At 36.2% G+C, this 26627-nt stretch overlaps 1 protein-coding gene across 1 annotated transcript in view; it reads right to left on the reverse strand.

Annotated features, from left to right (window-relative positions):
• Window positions 1-26627, reverse strand: part of C6 (complement C6) — an 80406-nt gene that overhangs the window by 50456 nt on the left and 3323 nt on the right. The window contains exons 2-8 of the mRNA XM_004605536.2: window positions 26112-26274; window positions 24066-24222; window positions 22706-22850; window positions 17305-17446; window positions 10846-10984; window positions 5247-5447; window positions 1593-1833 (exon numbers count right to left, since the gene is read on the reverse strand). Of these exons, the coding sequence (XP_004605593.2) occupies window positions 1593-1833; window positions 5247-5447; window positions 10846-10984; window positions 17305-17446; window positions 22706-22850; window positions 24066-24222; window positions 26112-26254 (1168 nt within the window). The 5' untranslated portion in view covers window positions 26255-26274. The remainder of the gene's footprint in view (window positions 1-1592; window positions 1834-5246; window positions 5448-10845; window positions 10985-17304; window positions 17447-22705; window positions 22851-24065; window positions 24223-26111; window positions 26275-26627) is intronic.

Raw genomic sequence — 26627 nt, forward strand, 5'->3', positions numbered from 1 at the left:
ACTGCCCTTTCTTCCTTTATTGTGTGGCTCTGTCCTTCTCTACCTACAGGGAAACAGATGGAAGGTTTCCATCTTCCTTATACTGTTTCAGTAGGAAGTGGAACACATAACTCTTCATTTCAGTTATGAGACTCCAACTGCTAAAAGGCTGGATGGTTGATTAAACATTCACAGAGTTCTTCAATAGGCCTGACCTTTTAAAGGTCTTGTTCTGAGGGCACAACGAGTATAGCCCATCTAATGAGAGATTGTTTTCTGTGTTACAGCAGCAGTGACCAGACTAATTTCATCCCAAGGGTAAAATGAAACCAAGTCAAGGGTTAGAGATTTCCTCCAACTTTTTCTGCTCAACATTAAGGCTGATGCTATACTCTGTGGCAGAAGACAGCAACTTCATCATGCAGAGTGTTCCATTGGAAAGGATAGCTAAAATGAAACATAAGAGGCATATTTGGAAACCCCAACATAAAATAAATCTCTTGGATTTCAGTAACTGCCAGGTGAAAATACCTTTCAGGCCTCTCACTGAAATTGCTCTAGATGTTGATCCTATCTACTCTTTAAGAGAGTCAATAGTGAGAAAATAGCATGTCTGGAGGACTTAGGGAACAAGAATTTTTTTAGGCACAAGAATTTTCTATAAAGAGATGTCACTGTATCACTGTCACTGTCATCCCGTTGCTCATCAATTTGCTCGAGTGGGCAACAGTCTCCATTGTGAGACTTGTTGTTACTGTTTTTGGCCTATTTAATACGCCATGGGTAGCTTGCCAGGCTCTACCGTGGGGGGCGGGATACTCTCAGTAGCTTGCCGGGCTCTCCGAGGATGCTTCTAAGGTACTTAAGCTAAAATAATAATTAACATAGACAATATAATATTTAAGAAACCATAATTAATTTAAAAGCTAGGGTTTATATTGTTATTTTAGAAATTAGCAGAGAAAATACTACTGATTATATCCCAAGATATAAAGCTGTAATTTTTCCTCAAGTCAAAGTATTTCTTATCTGGTTGCAAGTTATGTCACTAGTGGGTGTTCACTAGTCCACAATAACTTGAAAAGACTTAACTTATTTCTTTATTTATACTATTAGCTTTAAGTTAAGGATAAGTAAAAGAAAATAAAAACTGCTGGTGAATATGAGAGGGATCATTTTTCTAAGGGCTAGAGAGATAATACAACTGGTAGGGCACTTGTCTTGCATATGGGAGATGGAGTATAACCCGTGGCACCACAGATGGTCCCCAAAGCAGTGCCAAGAATGATCCTTGAGTAAAGATAAGGCTTCTTCTTGAGAAATAGAATGAGTGTGGAGGCATTCACAGGTATAAGAACAATGCTGGGTGGGGGCAGTGAGATAGTACAGTGGGTTGGGCACTTGCCTTGCGTGAGGCTGACCTGGGTTTGATCCCTGGTACCACGGAGAACTGCCAGGAGAGATTCCTTAGTGCAGTTAGGAGTAGGCATAAAGCATTGTTGTGTGTGGCCCCTTCCAAAAAAGTTGTCAAATCAACAAAAATTATAGAAAAAAATTGTATGCTAACATAATCATTTTGGGGGGGTGGGGTAAGCAGGCTAAAGAAAGCATACCTGAGTTCTTCAGCTCCTCTCTGCTATACTGATAGAGGAGGTCATACACCCCTCCCAGAGAGCCAGAAGTGAAATAGTGAGTCCCAAAGTCATCAAATATCCGGCTATATAAGGCAGAGTTGTATTCTAGAGGCAGGTGGTTAAGTGCTTTCATAAAGACATCAGAGAGCTGCAGATCTCTAGTTTTCATGGTGAAATTTGAGACTTTTATCACTTTATGGATCCTAATAAAACTAGAATCCTAAACAGCAGAGGAAAACAGCAAAAAAGGAAGATTAAAGATAATAAAATTTTAAGATATTAAACATTGATGGATCATTAGCTTTATTCCTCCCATACTATTACACGCATCCAACTCTTCATGGGAAGTTCTTATGCATAAAATCATGGTTTTCATTTCACTTCCAGTATCTTTTCTGAGATATTCAATGTGCTAAACAGATAAGGTCATCTTTAAGAGATCATTTGAAACTCTGTCATGATCAACCTTACAAATCACTGTACCTTAATAAAATTTTATTCATGTTAATCAATGACTGAGCTATATGTTCTCTATTCCCAAAGAGATCAATTATCAGAAAAGTAAATATTCCTCTTTGATTGTAACTATGACTGTGTCTCTACCAAGCTTCTATTTAGAACATCTCCTGATGCAAATAGTAAAAAAATAATTGTAAAAATTTCTAGTTGGAAGTAATGCAACCGGTATTAAAATCACAGCTCTATTAATACCTCAGAAAAAGCCTTTACAATAGCTAGACCTCAGTCATCTGTGGCATGTTCCCTTGCACTTAGATGAGCATTGCACACAAGGTGACATCTCAAACTACTGTGATTCAAAATTACTTGACAACAAAATTTATTTATTTAAATGATTTATTTATTGCTTTGTGGGTCACACCCAGCGGTACACAGGGGTACTCCTGGCTCATGCACTCAGGAATTACGTCTGGCAGTGCTCGGGAAACCATTTGGGATGCTGGGAATTGAACTTGGGTTGGCCATGTGCAAGGCAAATGCCCTACCTGCTGTGCTATCGCTCTAGGCCCAACAGCAAAATTTAACAAAACCATTTATATTTTCTCCCTGTCACTCCTAAATAGAATAACTGAAGATATTTTTTAGGTATTTCTTATTATGTCAGTTTACTTCAGGGTAAGTTGTATTATGCTAAAAATCTTATTACATTAGATTTTTATATTTCATGAGTTTAATGAAAGTATATCCATGTATAATATTTTTAAAAAATTTTATGTACTTCATCTGATGTCTCAGTTTTATAAAATAGAATATTTGAATAATAGTTATAGCAAGATCCTATTTTATCAAAAACAATTTTATAATAGCTATTAAAGCAATTATTAAAGAGATGTGTCCTTGCATGCTGGCAGATGGCAGAAACTGATTGCTAATACAAAAGAAAACATTATCACAAAGATTGAAAGAGTCAGCATTCATTCATTCCTTCTTCTTTCCAGTTTTTCTTTCTCTCTTTTAGTTTCTGGCCTTCAAAATAGTTACTGCTCAGCTATTTCAGATTCTATGGAGAAAAAAGGACAAAGTTTGTTCTTTGAGCAGCTTAGTGTCTATCAAGTCTGTTTTTAAATTTAATCTTAAATTTTGTCACAGAACCAAGTCATTTATGAGTTGGTAATGGTTGTGTTTTTAGAAGAAAGCCAACACACTCCCTGAAAATCTGTGTTGTCTATTTAAAATGAAAGTTGAAATGCAAAATTGCTTTGAAAAGTAAATTGTGGAAAATATAAGTGAAATTTTGGGAAGTCAACTTCCTCGTCAGTACATGGCAGCTACAACTGGCTCATAAAATTGCATGCCGGAAGATTATCAATTGTATATGATCTATTTCAACATTTTGTGAGCTCTTAATTAATTTTAACCGTTTTTTTGTGGATTCAGTTCTGCAAAGTAAATTTTAAAAAAGCAGTGAATCTTAATGAGATAACTGGTCCTTTGCCTTTGAAATGGACTATCTGCCCAACAGATGCTAATCAGGCCTATGATTAATAAAACATAAAAATTATTATGTTCTACTGAAAGACAGAGAGTGATTTTGAAATTATTTCTACCTATCTAAAAAAAGGGCTGGAGTGATAGCCCTTTTTTGTGATAGTGGATAGGGTGTTTGCCTTGCATGCAGTTGACCCGGGTTCAATTCCTCCGTCCTCTGAATGGCACGGCAGAGCCTGGCAAGCTACCTGTGGCATATTTGATATGCCAAAAACAGTAACATCAAGTCTCACAATGGAGACATTACAGGTGCCCGCTCGAGCAAATGGATGAACAACAGGATGACCGTGCAGTGCTATCTAAAAAACCCTGAAATTTTAGGAATTGAAAATGATAGTAATAGCGCAGTATAGAAATAAATTATCAAAAATATAGTAAGGATGAGATGGGTGATAGTAAGGTGGGGAATAGGCACCCAAAACATACAACAGAGGGCTACAGAATACTTAATTAGATTAGAGTAAAACAGTTCTCTCTTCTTCTTTGCTATTTAAATTATTCTTGCTATCTAGACAATGATAAGTAAAGATATTACTGAGGGGGTATGTATGAATGTAGATTAGGATGAGAAGAGTTTGTCTGAGTTCTTTTGTGATGGTGATACTATGGTCCTGTCTGCCTCATTAGGGCAGTTGTCAACAGCACCTGGGACCTAGTTAATCTGTACTGCCTGATAATTAACCTCTGCCATCTGGTTTTTGGAGAACTGTGATTCTCAGTCTGAGGCCAAGTTATACTCTTGTAGCATAAGGAAACATCAGCTCTAACTGCCATTTGGGGTTCGTTTCCTTCTCTGCTCAGAAAGACAGAATTTAAGAATATAAACAAAAATCAAAATAAAGTTATATTAAAGGAAGAGAATACACATGCAAGGTAGGAGTCTAGACAGTTCCAATACGGAGTGACCTGAGGTGTTTTGGAATTTTTCCAAGCTTCCCAAACCTGGGCAAGTGTTGATACTAGAGGGGTGCAAAGAAAAGAGCTCATACTTGGTGGAGAAGGTCTTTTCATTCCCTCTGTCTCTTCAGGACATTGTTTCTGCCTATTAATTATCTTACTGGCAGGATACAGCTTATATCCAACTCTGTCAGCTGGATATCTCCTTTTTGTGTTTTATACTATTTGTTTAAACATTTCTGGGTTGTATGGGTTCCTGACATTCCCAAGGGACTCCTTCCCTGACTACCTGTGTCAGCAGAACTTTCAAAATGACTTAAGAACAAATGGGAGCAGATAAAAGTGTGTTAAAGAACTAAAGTAAAAGATGAAACAAGACAAAAATCAATTAAAGTGAAAGGAGATAAAATGAGAAAGAAGAAGGAAGAAATAAAGCCAAGTATTTCATCAAGAGTGTTCGATTACACTGAAAAATCAAAGTTGGTTTCTAAAAAATACACTTAAAACAATAAAAGTTTGAATAAAGAAAACATACTATAAGCATATAAAATAGAGCATTATGCATAGTATTTCTCTAACTTTTGAAGTAGTTCAACAACATAAGTAAAAGTCTTTGTGCTATGAACCTTACTGGTTTAATGCAAAAAATCCTCCTTTCTCATTGCTTGACTTTTGAAGTTGGTGTTAATTTTCAGGAAAGAGTAAAAAATGTCAGAAACTGTTTTTCACCTTTTTGTGAGAGGCTTTAATGGCTTGTTTGATCCCATACTGATGGGAAGTGCTTTTACTTTTCTTCAAGGAATACAAAATAGGTATTCTAGAAGATTCACTCTGTTGTAATGAACCTGAAGTCTGATGGTTTTCATTCTTTTCAAGAGGAATTAAATCGTTGTAGAAATATGTTTCCAAATCATCTTCTACTGTTTGTACCTGGAGTAAAAACAGTTCAAAGTAAGACATACCTTAGGACATACTGAAGCTACCCCTAAATATCTATTATAATGAGCATTCATACATCTTTGCTTAAAATAAGTATCTACGGATGATTCATTTCCATAGAAAACAAGAATTAATGTTATTCCTAGCTCTCTAGGCATTGATAGTTTACTCAGGAAAAGATTATTTTAGACTCTTAATAGATTTGGGAAATGTTGTGTTAGCATTGAGATTGCAACAAATAACCATAAAACCCAGTGGAACTATGCAAGGAAAGGTGCCTAAACTGAAATTTAATGGGGTGATAAACAATGAGGCTATTTTTAGTTTGCCTGTGAATTTAATGAAGTTTGTCATCTAAATTAAGGTACTTTCAGAAAATTAGGACTGGGAAAGAGAGAGCAGATGGACTGGTTTGAACATCAACCCTTTGGCTCTATTAGAGGTTAAGCATCAATGCTCTACAGGTCATAACTGTGAGATACGGAAAAAAACTTATCTATTCTGCCTGCTGGATGCATATCAATCTCCATTCATGGGGTCTGAGAAGAAGAGAAAAACAAGCAGTGGAACTTGACTTGAGTGTAACAGGGTATTTTTCTGTTAGAAAGAGGCAAGAGGAGAACAATGAACAGTTTTCTTTTCAGTTACAAAAGAAGTTAATAGAAGAGTGTTTTATGTTTAAGATGCTTGTGTGGCTTGCCAGGCAAAACATTTTTTGTTTAAAGTATTCAATATTAAAATATGAATTTTGAGTTTTTCCAATGTGAGGTAAACCATATATTGCCATAAAATAGTTTGCACAATTCATCAAGGAGAGACAAAATAACATTGCTGCAAAAGTCTTTCTCAACAGAAAAATACAGTCAAAAGTTCATAGTTACTTTTAGATATTAATATTGTATGCTAGTTGGCATTTAAAATGCTCCCGATGTAGTGCTTTAGTTAATAAGAAACTAGACAATCATGTCTAAACATAGTCACTCATATTTCTTTATTATCTTTCAAAAAAATCATTCTTTTATGAATTCACTCTCACCTAACATGTAAAGAAGGGGGCTTTGGTATTCTGACCAGAAACTCAGGAAAAAAATCTGACTATATATATTATCTGTCAGGGAGTGAGGTTTACAACTGAGATGTGCTGAAAATTAGATTGGACTTGGAAATTAGGGTCTGTGCTTAGATAAGCTGTTGGAATATTTGCTTTGAACTCAAAAAAGCAAAATTTTACATGTAAGCGTAATCAACCAAGCACATGCTCTGCATGTAAGAAACCTGGGTTTAATTCCCAGAAACATATAATTCCTTGACAATCACCTGAGGAAGACCCTTGAGTGCAGAGTAGGGAATAGCCCAGAGCATTGCTGTGTATAGCCCCCAAACACACACAAAATAATGGAATAAGTGAAATATTGCAAGTGTTAGTAGCACATTTATGCTTTGCAAAAATCAAATTAGCCATAGTTAACTTAAGTGAAATAGAGAACAGTTTAAAACAAACAAAAAAATGGTATTTAAGCAAGATAACAGGTTAATAGGGTTTGGTTCTTTGAAGAAAGAAACTAATAGATTTTTAAGAGGTGAGTCTGTGGAAGTTGTTGACCAAGTAGATGGATAGATATGGGAGAGCATAGGGAGGGTGAGGGAGAGGAGAGAGAAGGAGAATGGTCTTCCATGAAAGGAAATAAAGAAAGCCAAGTCATCTTGTAAAGGGAGGAAGATTTCTTTCAGTGATGTATAAGAACAGTAGGTAGGTTTTTATACATTCTATTTTCATAGATTTCCAAAGGAAGAGATGTCAACCACACTCCAGAGAAAAGATTTTCATCCCCATTTTACATATACAAGTTTCCAATTAACTGGAAATCTTGTGGGCTGATAACCTCCTGGGGCTTGATAAGCCTTGGTTTTTGTGTTTGAAGAAGGATGAGCATTTGTAACAAGAGAGAGAAGATAATGAATGGGGTAGAAGGACACCTTTAGTCCAATTGCATCCCACTTTATTTTCAAAAGCTATTCTAATTTTTGTGCACCACTTAGTCCATTATTTCATCTGTCTCAAAAAAAATCTTAATGCTGCAAAGGGAAAGGAAGTTAAATACTTACTGAAGTTCTCTACTGTTTAAAATGGTAAATCTGAGATTTGCACAGTTTCCTATTAAAGGTATAAAAAAACTGACAAGTAAGCTAACATGATTTTCATTTCCAAGTTTTTATTTGTGGAAATAGCACTATGATATCCTTAGCAGTCACATAATTATTTAAAACTAAAGGGCATATAGTTTGAGATGAGATGAGGCAAATTAAAGTTGAAAAATATTTGGAACTTCACTGATAATGAAATGAGTCTATCTTAGTCTGAATGAGGATTTTAGGTCTTTATTTCTCAGTGTGACTTGCCATCCAGACTTGAGTTGCTAAATTGTAAAAGTGAACCCAGTGACCTGCTGGCTAATGTTTAACAAGCAACTTTTTGGGAGAGTAGAAAACCTGATTTGCTACAGCATTCGATTTTCCCTATGTATGTTTACACACATGCATTATATTTACACTACATATTCATATCAAAGCTTATTTCAAGTTATCTATCTGATGTCCCTGAATTCAAACTTGAGAAGATATGTATAGTAGCAAGTTTATTTGGTTGTTTCCATGACATAGATACACTAGGTCTAAGTAAGTTCAAAATCATTGATAATTGTAAAAGGTTGTAAAATATTCCAAATGTGATACATTTGTGATTGTCACCTGCATTTTAATATTAATACTCAACTGTAAGATTGCATACATATTATTTAATAATGATGATATTTCAAAATATGTCCATAAAATTCCTCCAAGTTTAACAGCTTCTAAATTGGAAGAACTTACCATTTGTGAACTTCATAGAAGATTATGTTTAAATAAAAGTTTATGAAAAGTATTTAAACTGCATGGACATTATTAATGTTTCTGATATTACTAGCAAGACTTTTTTTAGCAAAAGCAACACCGAAGAGAACCAGGAGTCAGGAGCTAGGAATTCTCTACTTCTATTATGCTGTTGACTTTTGTTACATGCTAAGTCATGCAGAAAACTGCCCAACTTTATCAATTCTTTATTTTGTTCCAGTTATATATATGTATATATATGTATATATATAAACATTTATTCTACCTTTCTGAAGAGGTTACTATGGTAATTGAGTGAAACAATATAAACAAATATGTTGAAAATCAAAGTATCATGTAAGTACGAAGTGTTATACAGACTCAAATTATGCCCCAAGCTAATATGTTGAACTTAACACTTGTTACTTACAAAACTGCAAGAAACAGATACTTCCCTGAGAAGGAAGCAATATTTTTTGGAAATTATTGTATTTTAAAATTAAGTTTACAGATTGGTTGTTTAGATACTAGAAAATATCCTCCAAAGGAACAGATTATATAGAATAAGGACATGATGGCAACATTTTTATGTTACTGTTGCTTTGAAAAGAAGAGTTTTTTTCTGAGGTCCTGTTCGGATACTAACAAGACCTGTTCTACCTCCCTTGATTGTGTGGTGACCCCATTGTCTGGCTCTGTGATGGGCAGTAGATGTTTCTTCAGCTATTTAGAGAATACATGTTACTTTTATCATTTCCTCCTCCAGACAGAAAAAGAACCTCTTAGTATATATAAACACTTCAAAATGTGCTTGACTTCGGCAGTTGGATACATTGATATGTATCGATTGAATTTAAGTTGAGTTTATCCAGACGGAACTGAATCCATTTATTGCCAGACCAGTCTTCTAACCCCTGAGCTATGAAGTCCATGGGAACTGTAACCATTTGTATGTATTGTCTTTAAAAATTTTTGTTGAAGTTTAGATAACATGATTAAAAAAATATCAACACTCTCCTATGATTATCCTCTGCTACAGTCCTGAGATCACTTCTCATTTACTTCTTCCTTCTCCCACCCTATAGTATATTTTTTTGTTTTAATTTGCTTATCTTTTTAATTATATTTATTTTTGTTTATTTTTTATTTTATAAGGTAGCTCACAATATTTAATTGCATTCAATATTCACACATCAATCCCACCACTAGTACATCTTCCCACCACCATATTTCTGATGTTTCCATCCCAAAGCCCAATCCCTGGCCCAAAGCAGAACTGAAATAATGTATTTTGTATTGTTTGTTATGAACACCCACTGAAAATGCAGCAAAAAATTATCCTTAGAGGAAAGAGTGTGAAGATTGTTGTATTTCAACAAGGGCCATAAGACCCTTGACATGCTAGACTGTCTTTAAAGGAAGTTTTCATTGATTTTTTGAAAACTCAGGGTACCCATCAAATGGCCTCAGAAAACATTAGACCTTCTGAAACCTTTATCAGCTCATCAAAATTGTGACTATGGAAATAACCATTATGACCGCTTCTTTCCTGGTTCTCAAGATAAATTAAAAGAAGCAAATTATTTGTTTCAACAAGCACGAGTCACTCACCATGTATAAAGCATCATGAGTACTAAGCATGCTTCTCATTACCTTTCAGAATGACAAGCAAAACCAAGCCAATGAAAAAAAACAAAATTATTTGAGGTGCCTTGTATTGCAATACTGATAATGACAAGGTTTCATGATAAAGTACATTGCTCCACATCCTTCACCACAATTACCCTCCCCTCTTGTTCTCCTTAGAAATTTCAGTTCGTAGACTAGCTTTCAGATTCAGTTGGATTTGGCCATTTGTTACTCCCTTTCTTGGCAGAACTCTTCATGATATGGAATCTTAAGGCAAGTCTTCAACTACTTAATACCACTGGCAAAGTAAATGGAAGCAAAAATAACAGATGGAAGTACATCAAATTCAGAAGCTCTGCATTTCAGAAAAAACAACTAGAATAAAGACAACCCACAAACTGGGAGAAAGTAATTTGCCCACTACTCAGATGAAAAGGGTTAATATCTGAAATAGAGCACAGATTTTACTTTGTAATGTTTCTCTTCATTAATCAATACTATTTTTATGTGGTGGCCTCTCTCATCCCATTGGGCTTGCATTTGATGATTCTTTTGTTTGTTTGTTTTGTTTTTCGGTACATCCAGCAATGCTCAGGTGTTGCTCCTGGCTCGGCACCCAGGAATTTCTCCTGGCAGTGCTCATTCCACTTTATGGAATGCTGAAGGTTGGGTTGGCCTCATGCAAGGCAAATGTCCTACCTGCTGTACTATCATTCTGCCTCTGCACTTGATTCTTAGGGGATCATGTGGTGCTGAGACTTGAACTAGGGGCAACAAGATATGCACCTTTAACCAGGTACTATGACTCCAGCTCCTATCATGACTTATTCACTATAAATTTGATATGATCAGCACTGGTGTTGGGGTGCCAGATGATAAGATGTCATACCTCGAAGTGGACATTTTCCAGATTCATAGGAACACGATATGGATTACTTGCTCTCCTACTTTTGACAGTTTTACATGTTCCTCCAGTGAAAGAATTATCAAGGACTTCTCCTCTGAGCTCTCCTGCCAGATAATGAAATCTAGAAACAGAGCAATTTTCAAGAATTCAATAGAGAACAATTTTTAAAACTTACCTTACTAATATCAAAGATATTTCTTTCTTAGACATTTTTAACTTTGACAAATGACCGAGAAGAACCCAGTTTTTTTCCTAGACTATAGTGAGTCATTCAGGAAGGAAAAGAAACCCAAGCTCACTCTCTCTTTCGATTAGTTTCTCTTTATTCCTTTCACTTGATTAAAATATGGGTTTTCAACATAAAATAAAATTTGGATTTACAGTTATCATTTCTGAACCATTGTAAACTTTGTAAGTAGATGATGAAATAAGTTATCCTTAATCCATGCCACCTTGGATTCACTTCTTTCAATAAGCTATGACAGAATTCTTATAGAGTTCTAATAAAGAAATGGAGATAGTATATTTAGGTAGATAGTATATTTAGGTATTTTGCTTTTACTAATGATTGTGGCAATTATGTTTGAAATATATTAAACACATGCCTACATACTATTTACTATAAGTAAAACACTTTTTACAAAATTTAACATTTGTATTATATTAGTTTATCTATGCATATAGCACAGATATACTTATATCCATTTTACAAATGAGGAAATTGAAGAAATTGAGATACTGTAATTAAGAGCAAATAAAATATTTAAGGAGATGTTTTGTGGTAGATTAAAACATTTATAAGATATTAATAGTATTTAAGTTATTTTACATGTTAAAATGTACTGTATGAAAAAAAGCTTCCTATTCAAGAAATTTGTTTTTGTTTTTGTTTTTGCTCAGGGCTGATTCCTGGCTCTCTTCAATCAGAACAGAGTCCCATTCCTGGCATGCTTGAGGAACCATATGGGATGGCGGGGAGCAAACCCACATGCAAGGTAAGTGCCCTACCCTCTGTGTTATTGCTTCGGTCCCTCTGTCAAAAAGTATGACCACCTGAATTATCTTAGCATCCTCTGGGGAGTGCAATGTTCTCACTTTGGGAAATATTCATCCAAATTAAACACTTTTAATCACTTTTTGAAATTTAGGTTTATACCTCATATCATATGATTCCATTAAGGGGAAATGTATAAAATAAATGAATCTATACAGACACAATGCAGATTAGTGATTGTCTAGGACAGAGTTTCTCAACCATATTTCCAGTTGTGGAATTTCCCATCTTACTGCCTGTCTGTGCCTCCGTCCATGGCCTACAAATTTGCCCATGTTCTCATGCCATATTTTTCTCCATTTATGCAATTTTTCATCTGAGGCCCACTTGAAATACCCTGGGGGTGCCACAAAGGGTCATATAATACCTCCATCCCCATTTGCAACACTTGTCTAGGTCTAGAAATGAGGGTTGATGGGAAATGAAATCAGATTTCTAATAGGTGCAGGTTTTATTTGGGGAATGTTGAAAAGGTTCTGAAATTATGCTTACGTCTTTAAATGCATTAAAAATTAGATATGTTAATTTTGTTGCAATAAAATAAAATTATGTACTTTAAATGGGCAATTTATATGAACATCAAATCCTTAAAGTTGATTATTTTGGTTTTATGGGAGACCACATCTGGCGGTGCTCAGGGCTTGATCCTGGCTCTGCACTGAGATCACTCGTCTCATGCCTCAGGGGACCATATAGAGTGCTAGGGATTGAACCCCAGTTGGCCATATATAAGGTAACCAGCTCTCTGTACTGCCTCTGTCCCTTTTCATTTCCAAAAGGGTGATTCCAGTGGTTTCTGTAATATACATCTCCTATTCAAGTAGCTGCATTCAAATTTGATTCTGTACGGGTATTTGAGGGAGGAAGTATGAAGAGCTATTCTAGAAAGAACTTTCCAAACTAAAGTTAACAGGACTAGCAGACATGTTTAAGATTCATTCATTTTCGTATTTTGAATTAAAAGAAATCAGCAGGGTTAAAAAGAACTGTGGGCTACTTACTGCCTTATTTTATAGAATTATGAGCTTAGAATCATTTAGAAACTGAATCAAACAATGACAATTTATTTTTATTTTATTATTTTGGGCACACTGGGGATACTCAGGGGTTACTCCCGGAGATGCTCAGGGGTTACTCCTGGCTCTATTCTGATGAATTACTCATGGGCAGTCTCAGGGACCATATGATGCTAAGGATCAAACTCAGGTCAGTGAGTGAAGGCAAATGCTACCAGCTGTACTATCATTCTGGTCCTTAGGTAGCAATTTTTTGGTTTTCGCTTTTGGGTTACACCCAGAGGTGCTCAAAGATTTTTCCTGGCTCTGTGCTCAGGGATCACGTCTGGCTTGCTTGTGGATCATATGTGCCAGGGATTGGGCCTGGGTCAGCCATGTGCAAGGCAAATGTCTTCCCTGCTAGGGCCTATCACTCTGGCCCTAGGTAGCAATGTTTAAATCTATTCTTTGTTTCTCCCTTCTAAAGAATTTAAATGAACTTTAAAATTAGTTGTTTAAATATCATCACTGAATCACTGTACCACTGTCATCCTGTTGCTCACCGAATTGCTCGAGCAGTATCAGTAACTCTCCATTGTGAGACTTGTTGTTACTGTTTTTGGCATATCAAATACTCCACGGGTAGCTTGCCAGGCTCTGCTCTGCGGGCGAGATACTTTCGGTAGCTTGTCGGGCTCTCCGAGAGGGGCGGAGGAATCGAACCCGAGTCGGCTGTGTGCAAGGCAAACGCCTTACCTGCTGTGCTTTCACTCCAGTCCATCATAGCCTTTAATATTTTGGTTTCTGGAGGCTTTTTTGGATCTAATTTGACTTTGTGTATCATATCTTGCATGTTTTCAATTGAATCAAGCACTTCATAGCTATACACATTAAGTGCATATGTATGCAAGTATATTTATGTATGTGTATGTGCATTCATATCTAACCTAACCTGAGAAAAATCAAATATCATAGTATTATTGCCTGACTCTTGCTTTATTTTAGGGCCTAGTGATTGAGGTTGATAGCATAGAAATTTTGGTATGCCTTATTAAAATATTTCTCAGAAAGTTATCATTTAAAAAGAGGCACCACCACACAGGAAGCTAGTACTTGTGGGTAAAAATATGTCAGGGAGGGGAAAGACATTCTAAGGGCAGCAGATTAGATACAAATTCCAGTAAATAGCTCTCGAAACTCTCAGTCCCCAGAGAGGCTAGTGGAGGACTGGTTGTTCCCAAGCCAGCAGGTTTTTCTCATTTCTCAGAACACTAGGGACAGCAGCTCTGGTTGGCCAAGGACCACACAGTCCCTTCTGCCAAAGTACACATAGCATGTGGTCCTCTCCATCTGTAATGCTAGAGCAAGAGGTGAGTTTGGAATGTCACCCCTCATAAATCAGAACATGAGAAAATGTGATTATCAGTAGGAGGTTTTGGCTGTGTTCTTCTTCCAAGGAAAGGAAAGAAGGAAGGCACTTCTATACATTGGTAAGACTAGACGCATTCTTCCTGAAATAGAATCTAGTTAGTAATTCTTCAGACAAAGTAATTCTTAAGACAAGTGAATTTATAGTCATTCAAAACCCAGATGAACTGTGGCCTGGCACAATTTTCAAAAAACTAGAAATTGAGCTCCCATTTGACCTAAAACAATACCACTTTTGGGAATATATCCTGGTTGTCCAAAAACACACAGCAGAAACACCATATGTACTTCTATGTTCATTGAATAACCATAGTGCCTGAAAACAGACAAATGAATAAAAAAAAAATAAAAAACCCTGGTACCTCTACACAATGGAATACTACACAGCTATTAGGAAAAATGAAGTTATGAAATTTGCCTATAAATGGATGGACTTGGAGAGTATCATGCTGAGTGAAATGAGTCAGAAGGAGAAGGATAGATATAGAATGACTGGATTTATTTGTGGGATATAAAAAAAAATAGTCACTGTCACCCCGTTGCTCATCGATTTGTTCTAGCAGGCACCAGTAACATCTCTCATTGTGAGACTTATTGTTACTGTGTTTGGCATATCCAATACATCACGGGTAGCTTGCCAGACTCTGCCGTGTGGGCGCGATACTCTTGGTAGCTTGCCGGGCTCTCCGAGAGGGGCGGAGGAATTGAACACGGGTAGGCCGCGTAAAAGGCGATCGCCCTACCACTGCGCTATTGCTCCAGCCCAGAAAAAAACAGTATGAAACTAATATCTAAGACCAGGGAAAATGGGCCAGGAGGACTGGTCAGTGGTTGGGAATTACCACAAAGGTCTTGAGGACGGAGAGTGGTTAAGATAGAGGAGAGTCCGTTATGACAATATAGTTAAAAATAATCACTCTGGACAATAACTGAGCATTGAAAGTAGGTAAAGGGATATAGATGATAACTTTCATCATATGTATTACAAACCATAATGCCGAGAGAGAGCAAGAGCAAAAGTGAGAGCAAGAGAGAGAGAGAGAGAGAGAGAGAGAGAGAGAGAGAGAGAGAGAGAGAGAGCTGCCTGCAATAGAGGCAGGTGGAGTAGTTTGAAGAGGTGGGAGGGAAACTGGGGACACTGGTACTGGGAAATTACACTGGTGAAGGGCTGGATGTTAGAATATTGTATGACTGAAATGTAATCATGAACAGTTATGTAATGCCCTATCTCATGGTGATTCAATAAACAAAATAAAAAAGAAACATTGACTTTATAACTTATGAGTGAATAAAACACATACGAATGAATGAGAAAAAGAACAAAATAGCAATTTCCCAGGGGAAAATGTAGCTAATGTCACCAGTAGTTTAATATAAATCGTGATTAATTTTTGGCAAAATAAACAGAAAAGCCTTAAGAAAAAAAATTGTGACCTAGAGATGTTCAAAAACTTGGTTATGGTGAAGTGAATTACTGCAGAACTAAACTAGAACTGGTCTCTTCTCTTAAACTAATGATGTTCTGTTTTACTGCTGGAATTTGGTTCACTCTCTTCTACTTTTCATTGTAATCAAACAAGGTTACATGTGTGAAGCTGCAGAGACGTGGAGTCTCAAGCAGACTTGGAAACTTGTGCCAATCTGGAAGCATTAAGACATTTTGTTTTGAAAAAGTTTAGTATAAGGCAACTAAAGCCAATAGCCAATTATTTGTTCCCTGGTCGAAAATTGAAGGAACAGTTCTTTTCGGAAGAGAAAGTTCAGAAGATTATCTTTACTGACTTTTCTTAAGTTTACTACTAAGACTTAGTTCTTATATTTTCATTAACTTTCTTGTACATTTCTTAAAGTATTCTGAGGCATTGGATTAGTCTACTGACCCTAAAATTCTTTGCTAAACCTCCAAAGACCTCATGATTTGAAATAAATATTAGAATTTCAGAAAAAGAATATTAGAACTTCTAAAATTATAACATCAGATTTTCTGAGATGAGAACATTAGAATTTCTAAAATGAGAAAGTAGGAATCTCTAAGGACGATTATAAGATTGGGAGGATGATTGCTTAATCTACCAAAAGTTTTTCTAGGATAGCCCCATCTCAAAGGAGGAGATGGTACTAAATCACATGGATTACTAGAAATAGCTGCCTCCGCATGAATTGGGTGGCATCAGGAGATAAAAGGAAACCTGGGTCTGATACCTGGATAGATCATTTCTATTTGGTAGAAGTAGACACATTAGCTAAAATTTCTTAGGTCCCATTTCCCAGTTTTAAAATTTAATAAGTTATGGCAGTAATAAATGTCTGAATTTCTGCATTTAAACTCTGCTGACTTACCCTGCATCACCACATACTGTACTAGAGAGGATATTTGGAACATCCTAGGGAAAAATCTTTTGTTCCCTTACCTTTTGAAATGATTGCTTTTATTTGTTTATTTGTTTTAATGACACTCTTTTCCTTATGTCTACTTAACTCCTTTCATATGGCTCTGTCCTTTAGTTATTGACTGGATATTGATCCTGTGCTTGCCTAATGGCATTTCTCCTTTTTTTCCCTTTTTTCTGGTTTTTTTTTTTTTTTTGACACATAGCTATACTTTCCTAATGCCTTCTTTCTCCATGTGCTTTTGGTATTTCTGAATAGTTAGCAGGCTCTTAAGACCTACCTTCAGTAATCTACCCCGAAATCTTCCAGTTTGTCTATACTTCCATCAGTTTGTCCCTAAACCAGAGATGTTTGACAATTAAAAAAATGTTTATAAAGCTCCCATAACATTTCCAGGTACAAACTGCATGTGAAAATGCTTTTATTCCTTTAGAGTGAAGATCATCTGCTCTCAGAAAGTGGGTGAAAGGAGTATCAAGAGGTTAATGAGGAAGGTGGACAGCGATGTGTTTCATGCTTTCATTGTTCTAATTCAGCCCTTTTACCCACCAAACGATAAAAATGATCACGTACCCAGAGCCCATCAAGTGTGCATCAGGGATGGGAATGTATGTCCGAGGGCACACTGTTTTAGGTCTTCTACAGTTCCTTTCATCGGAATTGTCTCCACAGTCATTTTCTCCATTGCACTCTAACTTATTGGCAATGCAGCGGCCTAATCAGGAAAAGCAAACATCCATAACACTGACACCCCCTAACATTTAGGAACATATTATTTTCATTCAGTGCTTTAAATTTCTAGGGAAAGTTAAGGCAAGTTTTCATTATTTTTGATAAAGGTTAGGAACACATGGAGATGGAATTATAAAATAATATTTCCCTTCGTTTTCAAAGAATTAGACAAGCTATCATAGAATTAGTTAGTCACCACTGGGATGATTGTATAAAAAAGAGAAATAACATTAGAATCCTATTCCTGTTATAGACATCTTTCTACAGACATGGTTCTGTTGGAGAAAATGAATAACACTTAAAATTTTGGGCCTAAAAAAAATAGTAGGAATGATGCTTCTATTTACAATGACTATAAAATTTTATATACATTTTCATCATTACATATAAAATCATATTGCTTGGTATGAGGAATTAAAACCAGGTCTCTTACATACAAGGCAAGTATGCTATCATTGAGCTATATACATCACCCTCTTGTGTATATAACATAGTTAAATCTCCACAAAATTATGCTGAGTAAAAAAAGCAAGACACATGAATCATGCCATGTGATTAGATGATATTGAGGAACAAGGATAGAGATTAACTGGAAAGAAAGAAATGTTTTGTGTATACAAAAATTTTCTCTATATTTTTCAGGAGTTATTTACATGTGCTTATATAATTTGTCAAAATCAAACTGAATAAGTTTTCAGGGTGTTTTATAATTATTTTGATATATATAATCACCACATATTATTATGTACATATAAACTATAATTGCTGTTAACTTTTACTAAATATAATTTGATAGATATATATTTTCAGATGAGTTAAATATCTAGGTATTATTGTACTAGAAAGCTAGTTAAGTGAATGAATTTCTAAAACAACATAAACTCCATACGCAAAAAATATCATTTATTTAAGGCTTGTTAAACTTCATTAGGACTTTTGGAATTAATGTATAACTCTTTATTATGTGTAAAATATTGTATCAGCATGTACAATACTGGGTAGGTCTTCTTCTACCTCTCACTCTCTTCTTGGCATGAATATTGGCATTTGTACTATTATATATAGGTAGTGCTATATCACTGCCATCCCATTGTTCATCAATTTGCTCGAGCAGGCACCAATAAGGTTTCCATTATGAGACTTGTTACTGTTTTTGGCATATAGAATATGCTACAGGTGTTTTGCCAGGCTCTGCTGTGTGGGCAGGATACTCTTGGTAGCTTGCTGGGCTCTCCAAGAGGGACAGAGAAATCGAACCCGGGTCAGCTGTGTGCAAGGCAAATATCCTACCCGCTGTGCTACTGCTCCAGCCCATTATATATAGGTATCATTAAAAATATTAAATGTTTATTCAATATTTTCTGGTTTTCTTGAGAAATAGCGCAGGAATTAAGGTGCTTGCTGGCCCACCTGCACCCCCAATACCACATATGATCTCCCATAAGTACGGTCTGGTGTGATCCCTGAGCATAAAGCCAAGAGTAAGCTCTTAGCACACTAGATGTGACACCCATCATTCCCGCCCCCCCACCCCTTAAAAATATTTTTTAAACTATTTCAAATTGTCATAAGAATTATGCTAGTGCTCTATATGATTGTTAAGTAACTTCAATGCATTGGAAAAAAGAATATTTTGTTGAATTAAAATTTATTATTAGAGCATTCCTGAGAAAGCACTTCAAGTCTGTTAATAGTCATTAAGAAAGTAGACTATAATGAATGCAATTAAATCTTTTATTTATTTATTTATTTATTTATTTATTTGCTTTTTGGGTCACACCTGGTGATACACAGGGGTTACTCCTGGCTCTGCACTCAGGAATTACTCCTGGCGGTGCTCAGGGGACCGTATGGGATGCTGGGAATCGAACCCGGGTTGTCTGAGTGCAAGGCAAATGCCCTACCTGCTGTGCTATTGATCCAGCCCCAAATTCAGTTAAATCTTCCTTTGATTATTTGAAACTGGCATTGTATTAATACCATCATTGTAAATAATGTAGTGATGATCACCATGATCATACAAGACTGAAAATATAGCTGGAATTGAATTTATATAAATTCCAAGACATATACTGGAAAACACTGTTTTGAAAACAGTATATCTCTGTAGGTTTTTTTTTTTTTTCATTTTGGGTCACACCCAGCAATGCACAGGGATTACTCCTGGCTCTGTCCTCAGGAATTACTCCTGGTGGTGCTCAGAGGACCATATGGGATGCTGGGAATCGAACCCAGGTCGGCCATGTGCAAGGTCCTAGCTGCTGTGCTATTGCTCCAGCCCCTCTGTTTTTTTTTTCTTTGCCTCATAATTTGCAGCATGAAAAGGATGGGTAATTTAGTTTGAAATAGAGATGCTTTGGGGCTGGAGCGATATCATAGCGGATAGGGCGTTTCTCTTGCACGCGGCTGACCCGGGTTCGATTCCCAGGATCCCATATAGTGCCCTGAGGACCACCAGGGGTAATTTCTGAGTGCAGAGCCAAGAGTTACCCCATGTGCATCACGAGGTATGACCCAAAGCGCAATAAATAAATAAATAAATAAATAAATAAAATAAAATAAAATAAAAAATAAAATAAATAGAGATGCTTTTTTGAAAAAAAATCCATAGATCACATTTTATAAATTTGAACAAAACAGATTTTTTAAAATTTTTTTATTTTAAAATTCAGTTTTATAGAAAGAGGTTTTCAGTGCTGTGTTCAGTTTTCCTCAGTTTAACTTTATAAATAGGACACCAGATATGTCCGTATATAAGAAATTCTATCTACCTGGTACTTTCAGGGATATAGGAAAAAGAACTTTTAGTGAGGATAGGAGTGAAGGTAAGAAAATGCCTTATGAGTGATATTCAAGAATAGATAGCAGGAGTGATACAGGTCTGATGGGTCATGACCGAGATTGGTTCCATGTCATGAGAACTCAATGATACAAGAAGCTTTTGGGGAAAGATATTGTGAAGTTTAAATATATGCCATGTCAAAGGAGGAATGGCATGTTCGAAGGGAAATTCAGATTGTGCAAAATTTGCAGGAGTCAGAATGTTTTAGCCAGGACATTAATTTATACACTTACATCTGGTGCTGCTAAGTCACTTAGAAATTGTACCTGCCTTCCTGTCTGCTTTAAATGTATTTGTATAGCTAAATTGCTGTTATTATTGTAACCAGCTGCAAATTATTTCATCTATAGTATTTTGAGAGAAGACTTGATACAGCATATGGGACTTAGGCTCCCTAGTAATTTTCAAAAATCCACATATACTTTAAACTAGTAGAGGCTGGAAAGATAGTATAGGGTTCAAGGTAATTGCCTTGCTTGTTGGCAAGCCTGGTTTGTGTCTCTGAGGATCACTGGGTACAACTCAGGAGGCCCTTAAGCACTACAGGGATATCTCAGATAATTCCTATTATCAGAGCCTGAGAAGTACTGCATTCATATTGGGCAACCAGGGTCTCTTGGTATCTCTATCAGTGGCTTGGGGTATACTGCTGATAACTAACTCTTCTGAAGTCACTCATTATGAACAGGTAGTCTAGGATCTCAACCTAGGGGCTATGTTTTTGCCTTTAAAAATCTCTTTTAAAATAAATTTCATAGACTTATAGACTATTAAATAAGGAATTTTCCCTGAAAATTTGTTCTAGAATTTGTTCAAGATTTTTTATATTCTTTTATTAATATGTAAAATGATCTTATTTGTATAGATGTTATGTATGACATTCAACCCTTTCCTACTGTTATTTCCTAGGGGTGTGTGTGTGTGTGTGTGTGTGTGTGTGTGTGTGTGTGTGTGTGTGTAATTCCAGAGGAAAAAACTGTCACCATCAACCTGTCTGACAGGAAGCTGAAGCAACAGTAAGAAAAGAGCATTAGATATTTTTCTGGGGTCACTATTCTATAGGATTTGAAATTTTATGGAAGTTTTTAATACAAATCCTTTAATGTGAGCACTAGAAAATGATACGGATTTTTCATTTGAGCTCTATATCCTTTATATTTGTTTTCTATGTTAGGATGAATGTTTTAAGGAAAGTTGGAAGAACTATGATCCAGGGGCCAAAGCTGACCCGCTGCTTCTTTTTGTAAGCAAGATTTTATTGAAACTCAACCCCCACTAATTTGTTTATGTACTCTCAATGGCAGCTTTGATGCTACAACACAAGTTGAGTAGTTGCAACATAGACCTATTGGCCTGCAAAGCCTTAAATTTTCACCATCTGGTGTTTGCTGAAGAAAAGTCTTCAGAAATAACCTAGGCTGTTCCAAATAATCTAAGTGTTGAAGAGCTATTAATTTTCAAGAAAACATATGTTATTAACTTACATATAACAAATTTGATGGCAATCTATCGGAACTTAGATGTGAGAATTTATGAATATGTATTGAAGTTATTAAGTATTGAAGTTCAAGTATTTAACTTGAAGAGAATGTTGCTCTCTTTTAAATTGTTTTCAGTCTACCTCTGGAGTCATGCAAAAGACCGATCAAGAAAATGTGTCACAGTACTGAAAATGTGGCTCAGTGGCAGAATATCTGCCTGAATTGCATGAAGCCATGAGATCTTAGGCTCTATCCAGCTACACACACACACACACACACACACACACACACACACACAATCTCTGTTCATTCCTGTGACTTAATATCTTAATATTCATAATGAACTGTATTAAGAGTTTGTGTTTCTGTCATTCCTTTTCAATGGCTTGTTCTCAAAGCTTTGTGTTCATTAAAAGCCAAAATTTAAAGTTATCTGATTCATTGATCCACAGAATTGAATTTGGGGGAAGGGTTGAAAGGGAGGACTGTTGGGGACTTTGGGGCAGGGAGGGAAGTACACTAGTGATGGGAGTGATGTTAGACTTATGTACACACGAAACCATCATTCACAGTACTGTAAATCATAAAATCTCAATCAATAAAATAATTTTAAAAATTAAGTTATCTAATTCTTCTTTCATTTTCTCCTCCTCCTCTCTTGTTACTTTATAACTGTGTCAGGACCTAAGCATTAGTAACGAAGTAATGAATTAGCTAAGTGGTCAAGATGATTCTAGATAGATAAGTGTAATTTCACACATGAACAGCTGGGTAATTGGCAGCCTAACACCTCAATCTCCACAGGCTGTAACTATCATGGGTCTTTCTTAGCATGACTTTTATTGATAGCCAATTGGAATACCTTTGTTTAGTCAAGTCATTTTTAGTAGAAATGGAATGTTTTTCAAGAGTATATTACCACTGTCACAGCGGAATTTATTCTTGCAGTCGACCTCTTCAATTTTGCAGAGCTTAGAAGGAATGCATGGTTGAAAGGTCATCAGGGGCTCGGTGCATGGCTGTCCTCCAAACTGACTGGGGCGCAAAATGGATCTGACTTTAAACTGAAAGGATAAGGAAGTTGAATAACTCTCAAGGGAGGCCAAAGTCCAAATTGTTTTGAGAAAACCAGAGTTCTCAATCACATTGATAATTTTTCCTTTTGGCGGTGTTCCTACATTTACTAATAAGCTTTCTAGTTCCATTATTGTGGACCCATAACCAGGTCACCCCCTCTCAGGGTTTCATTTTCCCAAACAAAAAATGAATAAGTGTTCTAATACTCTTATCTTTGAAATTATAGTCTCTAAATTAAATAAAAATTGACTGTACAGTTATTTATTTAGAACCTCCTGAGTATAGTAAATTGTTCTAGAAAATATCAATGACCCTTCTATATCTCAAAGATAATATTGAAGTGACAAATGTGATAGAATTTGATTTTTTTCTTATATAGGGCAGCCACCAATGAAACAATTTAATGGTGAGAGTAAAACAAAGGGTCATGGAAAATTAGAAATAGGATAGGACTTAAAAACTGTAAAATTAAAAAAAAACACATGTCCAACTGTAGGTCTTTTATTTACTCCTATTCTGCTCTTGGGTAAATTCATTAACCCCTCATGAATAATGACTTAGTCATCTGTAAAATGGGTAGAAAGATGCAAGATAATGTAAATTTTAAATAAGATATCATATAAAAGTTTCAAAATAGTTTCTCACAGATACTGTGGTCTAAATCAGTTTCTTTTTCTTCCCCCATGTGTGAAAGCTCAGCACTTTTCCTGGCTGGCTTGCCATGGGTCCGTGCCCTTACAGGAATGCCACAGAGGTGAGTAAATACTGCAGTTGGAATCAATAAACAGATGGAGGGACTTTCCCCTCAGGGGAAGAGAATTAGAGGAAGAACAAGGAATAAGACTTTTGATTAATACCCCTCATTCCTGCCTGATTTGAAAACCTGGAATGATATCTCTATTTTTTAGCCTGTGCTTTTTGCTTTCTGAATTATCAGACTCAGGCCAATGCTATACCCATACAGCATTTTTTTCCAAAGACAGTAAAAAATGTAAATGAATCTTTAATTCTTTTCTCCAGCTCCAAAATATTGAAGGTGAAACTTCCCTGCAATAGAAGCTGGGGCATTGTATTTTCATAATTAAAGAAATAAAGTAGTTTTAAAATTCTTGAGACTTACAGAAAATGTAATACCCTTGTTATGATTTAGATTTCAGGAAGATGTCTATGTGTTACTTACCTATTTTTTTTTTTTTACTTACCTGTTTTTCAACACAAGGGTCACAATGGGACCAAGGTCCATAATCTCCCAGGAGGCAATTGATAGGACAAGTTTGCCAGTTACATTGTCTGGTCTCATGTTTGGTGCAAAGTTGTTCACAAAAATTGTTCAGATAGTGTTCATCTACTACTATTTGTCTGGAAAAGTGAGGGAACATTTGTTTAGAATGAATCTATTCACTGTGGTTGCAGTCCCACATAAAAAGTATAATTGAGAATTATCTATGGTGAAGAAGTTTAAAGAATGTGTTGATAGCATATGAGGAGTTCTCACTTAATGCAACTCAGGATATATTTTGTGGGGATCAGTGTCAAGTGAACATGATAGGGTCTTTTATAAAAATTAAGACTTTCTAGCAGTGAGTGAAATGAGTCAGGAGAGGGACAGATATAGAATGACTGCATTATTTTGTAGGATATAAAAAAATACTACGAGACTAACATCCAAGGCCAGGGAAATAAGGAACCAGGGAAATAAGTCAATGGTTGGAAGCTTGCCACAAGAGGGTGTGTAGGGTGAAGGGCAGTTAGTATAGAGAAGGTTTCAGTATGACAATACTGTTGGAAATTATCATTTTGAGCAGGAACTGAGTTTTGGAAGTAGGTAAAGGGATATGCAATTCCACAAGTCACATATAGAGGGAATCGAACATTTAGAATTCATGGACTGAAAGGGACAGAGAAAAAGCAAGAATGTTCTTAAAACTTGCTGAAAAGAGGGCCATACAATGTAATAAAGAGAAGTAGCATGATGAGATAGAGTGATAGTTTTGTAGGGCTGAAGACTCAAAAAGATAGTGAGGTGAGAGAGACATCTTGAAAAATTCATGTGACTCCTCCAGGCATGCTTTTGAGGGAATGACATGCAAATATTAGAGGGGAGGATGATTTGTTGGATGATTCTGAGAAATATTTATCAATGACAAGAATGACAACATATTCTTTTTCGCTGCTTTTTGGGTCACACTTGTGATGCACAGGGGTTAATACTGGCCCATGCACTCAAGAATTACTTCTGGCAGTGCACAGGGGACCATAGACCACTACCCTCTTTGCTATCGCTCCAGCCCCCAAGATATTACTCTTCATAGCAGCAGAGAGTACTAAAGAACTCTTGATGTGAGTAGTATTATAAATAAGTCTGTTCTACCATACTTGGGGAAATTAGTGGTGATTTTATTATTGATTGATTTCTTTAAATACATCCCAAGAAGTGCTCAGGAGCCCCGGGCTGCTCCAGGTGACATGGCCAATCAGGCAGAATGGTTCAAAATGCTCAGGTCCACCAAGGGGTCATGAAGTGTTAAGGAAAGAACTCAGATTCTTGAATATGCAAGGAATATGCCTCTGATCCCTGAACAACCTCCCTTGTCCTTCAATCCTCGAATTTAAAAAGACTCACACAAACAGTTTTCTAAAATAAATCTCTAAAAAAAATTAATGATAGTTAAAACTCCCTAAACACATGCTTTTCCCAAGTCATGGAAGCATTTCAATGGTACTTTAGAAACATCCAACAGATTTAAAGGAGCTATGGGGAATGAGTGGTTGGCACGGAAAAAATGAAATTATTAAATGTTATCAAGTAAACAGTTCCCCCTCCCTTTTGTACAGGCCAACAATGAAGCTAATAGCTAGCAGTGGGGCTTAATTGAAGTCCTGTTAGACTCAATTTAATGAGTAGAAAATTCTCTGTAATTAACTCACTAACTGTGGGCAAGCAGAGTTATATGCTGATTGCAAAAAGACTTGAGTAGAGATTCTAAATAAATTAGTCAACTGAACACGTCACACAGATTCATACTTAGGTTTCTGTGGAACATCTTGATTTTACTGAAGAGAACAAAAGGAGGTTTTCTTGTTGTAAAAGCCTCAAATGCTGTTCCACTCAAACGGAGTTCTTATTCTGAGATATATTCCGCCCAACTCCCACTCCAATTGCTGGTGTGGTGAGTACTTCTGTTCTTGTTAGTTATACCCTCTAGGGTTTCCAGGGCATGGAGAAAAGTTACCAAGTTCACACCCACCTGTGTCTGCTCTGGGTTCCAGTATTGCAGGTTTTAGAACAACTTGACCATGAAGTCCACGGGTACTTGTCACAAAAACAGGTGTGGCTTTCATGGATCAGAGGAGTCAACAGGATGAAATACAAAATGAAGTATCTGGCCATGTTCAGAGAACCTCCAGGAACTGAAGGAGAATGATATATATCATATCATATCATATCATATCATATCATATCATATCATATCATATCATATCATACAAATCACATACTTGCTGGGGATAAAATTGTAGGTTTTTTTTTCTGTTTGTTTTTGATGCCAGAGATCAAACCCAGGTTGAGGGGATGCAAGGCATGTGCTTTTACCATTGAGTCACATCCCTGGTCCTTGGGTGTAGAACTTTGATGGTTATCTCTCAGTCACAGAAGCCACTTCATCACTGCCCTTTTTGAGCAATTTTTCCTTAAAAATTTTTAAATTCACACGCTATTGAAAATAAAGGTGATCAAAGGATTTTTTAGGGTGAATACTCTCAGA

The sequence above is a fragment of the Sorex araneus genome, chromosome 1, assembly GCF_027595985.1.
Source record: "Sorex araneus isolate mSorAra2 chromosome 1, mSorAra2.pri, whole genome shotgun sequence".
Lineage (NCBI taxonomy): Eukaryota > Metazoa > Chordata > Mammalia > Eulipotyphla > Soricidae > Sorex > Sorex araneus.